At 41.2% G+C, this 8,419-nt stretch overlaps 1 protein-coding gene across 1 annotated transcript in view; it reads right to left on the bottom strand.

The window, feature by feature from the left end:
* Positions 1-8,020, bottom strand: part of CDYL (chromodomain Y like) — a 106,867-nt gene extending 98,847 nt beyond the window's left edge. Inside the window, exon 1 of the mRNA XM_065628604.1 lies at positions 7,864-8,020. Within this exon, the coding sequence (XP_065484676.1) occupies positions 7,864-7,887 (24 nt within the window). The 5' untranslated portion in view covers positions 7,888-8,020. The remainder of the gene's footprint in view (positions 1-7,863) is intronic.
* Positions 8,021-8,419: the final 399 nt, after the last annotated feature.

Below are 8,419 nucleotides of genomic sequence, written 5' to 3' on the forward strand. Positions count from 1 at the left end.
TATAGTCTCATTATTTCTTAGAGACAGAAACCCAGGTCTCTTAGTTTTAACCTTGTAAGTGATCTAGCCACTAAAATATGATGGAAGAGTCACACTGTGCTAACACAAGCTATAGTTTATACATATAAGTGAGGAAAATCATGTGCTGAAATCAAACCACAACAAATGAGCGTGATTTAGCAACTAGCCAAACTATAATCCAGCTAACTTTCCCAAAGTTACTTTGAATTGGTTTATACCCTCCAAATACCTACAATGTTACTGGTAACAAAATTATTATCAATATATAGATGAAGTTTCATTGAAGAACTGCATTTTATGGAAAGAACTTCAAAAACTATACGCTTCTGAATATCCCCTGAATACAACGTTCAACACATCACAGTGTCAGGAAGGTATTTTGGAGTATAAGATAAATTCATTTCAACACTCTTAAGAATGTACCTCAATGGTTCCCCTACATACATATTTAAAAAATGCGATGTATTTATCACAGAAAAATGTTAGATGTGCAACATACTTTCCATAACTTGCTTTATACTGTGGCATCTTAAAATTAAAGAAAATTTATTATTCTCTAAACCAAGCAAATTTCCATAACCCAGTGTTTTTACAGGAAGTGAAGAAGCTTAGAGAGGTGTTTAAATGTCTTTGCAAAAGGAAAATCACAAAGTCACTTTTGAAAGAAAGAAGAAGAAAAAAGTACATCTCCTTCCTTCCCTGTTCATCCAGGATACTAAAAAACCCCCATGGTTTTGATTTTTCAGATGCTACTATGACGATCAGCAAAGATTGAATGTTAAGACTTAATTTACTTAAAAGCTGTGAAACTCAGAAACTGTGGGGGCAGAAGAGTTGGAGAGGCACAACTACAAATGTGGTTAGGCCACTTAAAACATATACCTTATCTTTCCCCACATAAAAAAATGAAACAAACAAACCATCAGATATAACACAGCCAAGGAGAAAGATTTGATCAGAACTGTACTAATTTTTTTTATGCAGTGTGATTATAAAATGTGAATCCTCACTAAGGAATCACTAAAACAACAAAACTGTTACAGTAGTTACTTCATTTCATCATTCAATTAAAAACATGTAATTAAAAGATATTTAGTAAAGAGTTGCTTTATTTTGCATTTGATGCTACCAAAGTGGCTTCAAAAAAATTTGAAAGCGCAAATCTGTGGTTGAGAAATGGTTTTTATCCATATCCATTCTATGTATCACACATATTCATAGATTCCTTGAAAAACATCTACTGGAGGTCACCGTTAAGGGACATATGTAAATCTTCTGAGGATGTTTATGAAAACAGTAAATATTCTTGCCTTTATAGTGTATTGAAACAGTAACATGCCAGTTTTCTTTTCCTCTAAGTAATATGGAGAGAAGTTCAAAGAAATAATTTCAAAGAACACAAAATTATTGTGTGTAAGTATCAAAAGCCCATCAAAAATTAGAAATATAAAAGCTTTTCTTAGAGAGATACTATGGCTTTGGAGAACACATTTGATAAAGAAAACCACAGAACTTCCATTTTTAAGATATTTTCTGGACTAACTATGCTGTCAGACGAAGCACATTAATATGGAAATTATTAATGTTTTACTCACAGATAAACAAAAACCCAAACAACTCTGCATTTATTGACAAATAAGGTGATCATACGCCATCCAAAACCTCAAAGGCAGAATATGTTAACAGGGAGAGACTTGTGCATCCCTTTTCACCTTGCAAATACAGGCTGTGGAGCTTGTGCTTCCAACAGATACCCCAAAATAATACACTGCTCAGTAATGCCAGATTTTGAGTTTACTACAGAAGAGGAAGAGTGGCATCATAGACCTGCATATCAGTTATATCCAACAGATCTGCACATCCAGTTATTGCATATTTAAGAAGTCATCCTTGTTGTCGAAGCTGTCTATCAAATACAGTTTTTGCAAACGTGGAGTATTTGTCAGAAAGAGATGAAACCGTAACTGATAGTAAATTGTTTTTCCCACCACTTTGGCACAGGTCAGACACGCTGCAGCAGAAATGAAGCTTCACCTACGGAGAAGTCAAAGAGTGACACAGCATCGCTGACACTGTTCCAGCTACTCCAACCTTCCTGAGGAACAAGGGGCTGTGGCGTGTCTCATTAAGTCCTTTGTGTCCAATAATTCATCCTCATTCAAGAGGTACTGAACATCAAGAGAGTGGAAGGACCTTCTGAAATAGTACAGCCTTGCAAGTTGGAAGTAATTATTCCATAACTCTAAATGTGACTGGCACCACATTAGCCAATCCTTGACCAAAACAACCTCAAGAAATTAAATTGCAGTCTGCTGTGAAAGACAGAGACTCTGAAGGTAAGAATTATCAGAGCCTCACGTGCTTTGTAGATGTGGCATCTCTCCCCCTCTCCAGTTTCCACTCCCTCCCATTCTTTTTTCCCTGATGGACATGAGCAATTCAAAGCAAGTTACATAGAGAAAAAAAAAAAAATCCATTTTCTTAATATAACTATGACATATACATGTATGTACAAAAGGGTTTTGTGCATAAAAACTGCTAAAACATCTGCTTATTTGAGAACCAGTTGCGATCCTACGCAGGACCCAGGCACAATTTCACTCCTTCGGCCACGGGTGTTTGAACTCTGGGAGCAGCCCCTGGAGCAGGGCACGCTGGAGGAACCCCCGGGGCTCCGGCATTTCCCCAACAGGGTACCGGGCCTCCGCAATTCTGCCTAGAGCTCTGGGACAGGAGATGACACGTAACTCAAGCTGGTGATACACAGTGTGGCAAAGGGCATGGAAAATAGCCGGGTTTCTCGCACTAAATGTGGTGGCTCCATCCCTGCAGTGCTCTTGCATTTGCTGTCTGGTTTAAAGAAGTGAAAGCCACCAAAGGGGGATGGAACAGCCAATCCTCAACTCCATTTCAAGTCAGATGTACAGTTCCTAAGGGGTGGAAGCAATACAAGTCTGATGGAAATTCCTAGTCTTGTTTAGTTGGCTAGGGTTAGTCAAGTCAGTCTTAGTCTTTTACCTCTTCTGAAACAAACAAGAACATTTGCACCACTTGTTGTCAAAATTGGAAAGACTCAGGCATTACAGCTCAACAACTGTAAAACTCCGTTTACGAAGAAGCGTCACTGATGTTTAACCAAGATTTAGGAATCGGCACATCAGGAACAAGCAGCAGAACATAGATCCCAAAGTATTTTGGACTTCCTGCACAACAGGTTGAATAAAACCCACCCATTTCAATGGAGAAAAAATGGCTGTTGCCCAAACAAGCAATTCTAATTTGTTAACAGCAATTTTTCATCAAATAGCTGTAAGAAATTATTACAAATTCCAAACTGTGTACCATAGATAAAAGACTTACCCTTTCATTTAACTTAAGCAAAATAAATTTTTAAACTTTCCAGTAAACACACACAAAACCTGATGAAGATCTGATCGCTGCAGTGTTACTAGGGCTGTGAGACAAGCTTTGGTTTTAAGTGGGTTATTCCAATGCAGTATCAAATTTAAAACTAAATTACAGCATTTCTCTGTCAGCTTTCTATACTCTGTCATTTAAAAACTAGCACGGTAACTGAAGAAGAGCCCACAGAATCACTTTTTTGACTTATGGCCACTACTGTATACACAAAGTTTAAATTTTCATGGAATACATGTCTTCGTGTCTTACTTATTAGATGATCAAACAATGTATAGCAAGGCCATAGAACTTCATCCAGGTACTCCTGAAATTAGTTTCGTTTTGTAATTGCACTGTATCTGTATAATTTAATGTCAAAGCCTTTAGTTCTAAAAATAAAACAAAAAATACTGAATCATTATAAGAAGTGAAGTATCACCTTGAGAATATCAGGCATAGGGATGAAAAAAACACATATGTATTTTACAAGACACTTGAAGAATTAAAAAAAAAAAAAAAAAAGACATTTTCCATGCTATAAAACATAGAAAAGTGTATAATTTTGGACTACGGGACTTTAAATATGTTAACCTGTAATATTTGAATTGAAATTGATTAAGTCACCTTAAAACACTAAGTTTACAAGCAATGTCAAAGTGAAATACAAGGTAAAGAAAAGACACTGATGCACAGGTGCTCTTGCAAAGTTCACACTGTTTTGCTTACTTCTAGGTAAAACCCAGTAAAAATGTTTTGATATGAGTAGCAATCACAGCCCAGGCCAAAATACAGTGAGCGGATCCAGTGGGCCATGTATACCATCAGCTGCACCAGTAATTCTCAGAGGAAAGGTGGAAACACTTGGTTGCTTGATTAAATACAATTTCCAACAGGCAGAGAACTTCAATTTATTTCTACCACACTTAGTAAAAAAAAAAAAAAAAAAAAGTTATTACATTTTATAAGAAAGAGACTCTTCCACACTCTGCACAGCTTTACTATTTGTCCACCAACTACCATCTGCTAGACCATTCTGACCTGCTGGCTAACACACAGTTGTCCTGGCGAGTACTTTTATGGGATCACTTCCACATTTCATCAAACAAATCTGTCATCCTAAACCACAATTCAGGATGACTTCAATCCCATACATCACTGCAAGGGTCTGCCAGGGGAGGTCGAGTGATTTGACTGCAAAGAGAGCAAACATAGTTTGCTTCCAAATGAACCTCCTCAATGAGGTGGGCACCCTGCTTCTAATTACTCCAGTGAAGGTGATGACTATAAGCAACAATCTTGCAATGGGTGGGAATCAGGCAGTAAAGCAGAGCAAACTTGTCACAGTGTAAAAGAAAGTAGCTGTACTGTTTGCCCAAGCAGTGTACAAAGGACTTTCAAAAATCCACAGTAATGCAGATGGCACCAGGCATCTACAAAAAAGATGCCATAAGACGTCAACACCCTATTGAAACAAATTTTGGGAAAAACAAACAAACAAAAAAACCCAACTACACAAACTGACGGCACCTTTTCTTATGTTTTCCTTTATGTGTCTTGTTCACCAGTTTCTCCATGTCTGTCCACCTCACTAACATGTTGTTACTTGAGGAATCAAATTTACAAACAGAAAAACTGTTATTCACCTCACCCACAGAGAATGGCAGCATTACTACTTGTTTCATTTTCCATCTAGAAAAAAGATTGCCTTCAATTTCTTTCAATAAAAGTTTCACATTTTTCTTCAGATCTTCTACCCCTCAGAAAAAAAAAAAAAAAAAAAAAAAAAAAAGCAGCAGCAGCAGGTAATCATTACCACAACCTCTAAAATGCTTGGGAACAAATGACACACAGCATATGCAGCACCCCAAAAAAGTCATCCTTCCACCCCATCAGTGTATTTCAAGGTTTCAATCTTTGAATTTCAAATCACTGGCCTACAGTTTGGACCCCACTCTCCAGAGATGATATCCAGAGTAAAAAAAACCAAACCAACAAACAACAACAACAACAAAACAAAATGAAAAAAAACCAAAACCAACAACATTCCACAAAAACCCCACAACATTCCACAAAAAAACCATACCACAACAACAACAACAATACCCCAAACAAACAAAAAACCCACTTACCTTCATTTTTATTGTTTTTAAGAGGATTTATCATTTGTATTTTGGAAGAAGCATGACACACATCAACAGGAGTAGCTGACATTCATACTTCATCTAACAATCTCACATAGATTATATACTTTTTTGATCAAGAAACAAGATCAAGATTCAGAAGGAAGAAGGGAGGTATAACAAATGGCAACGGATTTCAGTGACAGATTCAAATAATATTGTATGGCATTAATTAAAAAAAAAAATTCATGAAACAAGTAAACCTCCAGTCAAGAACACAGACAGTTCACAGAAGAGTTTAAACTACCTAATATTCAACATATCAGGTCAACTTGCAGTTACGTATTTCCCAAATTAGTGTTCCCTATGTATAAATAATTTATTACTTTATGATTTTTTAGTCATGGCTATAAATTTCATTAAAAGACACAACTTGTCAAAAATGAGCAGCAATTTAGAAAAAAAAAAATGCAAAGGAGACAGTCTTGCCACTTTCAAGTCCAAAAGCATTAACAATTTTGGCTTCTCAAGCAAACTTTACACTTACACAATTAAAGGATGTATCTGATTTTTTAACTAAAAAAAAACCCCTATCACTTCAGGCTTTTTGTGAAAGAGGCTTTCAACCAATGGACATCACACACCACCTGCCCAGTGAGGATGGTCATGCTCATCAGACAACCGACCCTTTCACATAAGTCAACATTTCAAACACAACTTAAGAAAACCAAGAAGAGTAAAGAGCGGTGGTCACTCCTAACCTCAGTCCAATGTCCAGCAAATAGAATTTTTTCTGGTCATTTTTTATGCCTCTCAAAACTGACACCCCATTGTCCATCTTTGATCAAATACAGTGACACACAAAGAGCAAGTATTGGTCACAGCAGAGTCTATGGGCCCAACTCTGCAAACCCAACACAAATTTTACCAAAGTCAAAGCATGTTTTTGGCAATCCATTCACATGCAGCGTGGCACCCAAATTTCTCTCTTCCTTCCAGGGATGATCCCTTCAAGATTGGCTTAAGCCACATTATGAGGATGGGGAAACTTGCCAAAGCAATTAACAATGATTTATCTGTCTTGGGAATACAGGCCTTCAGTCTTCTAGCCTATCGGTTCAGCATCTCCACTCTCCAGTCAACTTGCTTAAAATATAAGCCCACCCAGGGCACCTTTCACTGGCTTCTATGGGTCTGTTCACCCATGGCGGCACAGACGTAACTCCATTAAGAGGAGACACACGTGCACCAACAGAACAGTAAGACATCTTCTGTCAAGTGTCCTGAAGGCCGTCTGTCTCCCTTTGACCTTAGCCTTCCACCCTCTGGACATGAATATTTTTTAATAGAACACTGCCTGGATGCACATTAGCTATGAGATAAAAGCACTTTTGGTTTTGGGTGGCCACTTCTTTACCCAAAAGACAAGAATGGCTCCAAAACAACAACGGCTTTTCACTTCCAGGGATGACTTCTTGTAAAAATAACAACAAGGAAGTTAAATCCAAGAGAACCATAATGCTTTTCAATAAAGGGCAAGGATGTGATATTGCCACTCATAAGACAGGAAATTCAAAGTTAGGCTGTCACCTCATTCCCTTCTTCACCCCAAAACCTTCCTCTCCCTTCAGCACACCCTTTGACCACCACCCGAGTGACGAGTGAACGGTGGCATGTCAGAGCCTTAACTTTGAATCTTTTTGGCTTCCTTCGCAACCTTAACCATATCGTTAGAGCACGAAGAGCCGAGGAGTTTAAATTTTAATATTTTGCATCACCGCAGCTTGCTGCATGGCCAAGGCACAGGATGGTAGCACAGGACTTTGGTACGGACACAAATCGAGGAGGAAAGCCCCTCTGCCCTCCCCCCGCCCCCGTCTCCGGACACATGCAATAACTCGGCTTTGCACACATTTTTGCACACCGCCGGGATCGCACTTCGGCGTCCTCGCTCCCGGAGCAAGTCGCGGCTGTCAGCGCTGCCCCCACCATCCAGCACCCACCCCCCCTTCTCCTTCTGGAGTCAAAGTGTTGTGTGAACGTGGGGCGGGGGGGGGAAGCGCAGGCCACGGGTAACACTTTGCCGTCTCCTCCTTTCAGTCACATTTCCGTCCTCCTCCAGCAAAACTGGGGAGGGAAGGGGGGGCGGGGGGCCAGGCTGGGCGGGGGGGGACACACACGCAGGCGCTGGGCCCAGCGGGAAGGGGCAGCCGCAGCAAGTGTGGGTGACAAGATCGCCGGCTCTCCCGAGAGCAACAAAAAGGCGGGTGGGGTGGGGTGGCCGGCGGGGCCGGGGGCAGGGCCGGCGCTCGGGGGCTGTTACCTCGTAGAGTTCCTCGGAAGCCATGCTGGGGAGCCTCACAAGGTGGAGTTGGGTGCTGGTTTGAAAATACTTTGTTTCAGTTGGTGTCCGTGTGGCCTCCTCTTCTTCTTCTCCCTCCTCGTCTTCTTCTTCTTCTTTTTCTTCTTCTTCTCCTCTTCCTCCCTCTCCCTCCTCCTCTTCCCCTCCTCCTCCTCCTCCTCCTTCTTCTTCTTCTTGTTCTCCTCCTCCTCCTCCTCTTCTTCTTCTTCTTCTTCCTCCTCCCTGCGCGTCTCTCTCCAGCGCAACTAGCAGCTCCGCTCGCTAAATGCCAGTGAGGTGCTGCTGGTGGCGGCGGCGGCGGCGGGGCTGCGCGCACGGCAGCTGCGCAACTCCCTCGCCCTCGCGCTGCCTCTCGCACACCCCGGCAGGCCGGCGCGCGCGCACGCACGCACACACTCGCCGGCGCACACGCACACGCACACTCGCACTCACACGCACTCACACACTCACACACTCACTCGCACACACGCACGGCGGCGGCGGCGGCGCCCCGCACCCCCACCCCTCCGTCCCCGGC

Source organism: Caloenas nicobarica, chromosome 2 (genome assembly GCF_036013445.1).
Source record: "Caloenas nicobarica isolate bCalNic1 chromosome 2, bCalNic1.hap1, whole genome shotgun sequence".
NCBI classification, from domain to species: Eukaryota; Metazoa; Chordata; class Aves; order Columbiformes; family Columbidae; genus Caloenas; species Caloenas nicobarica.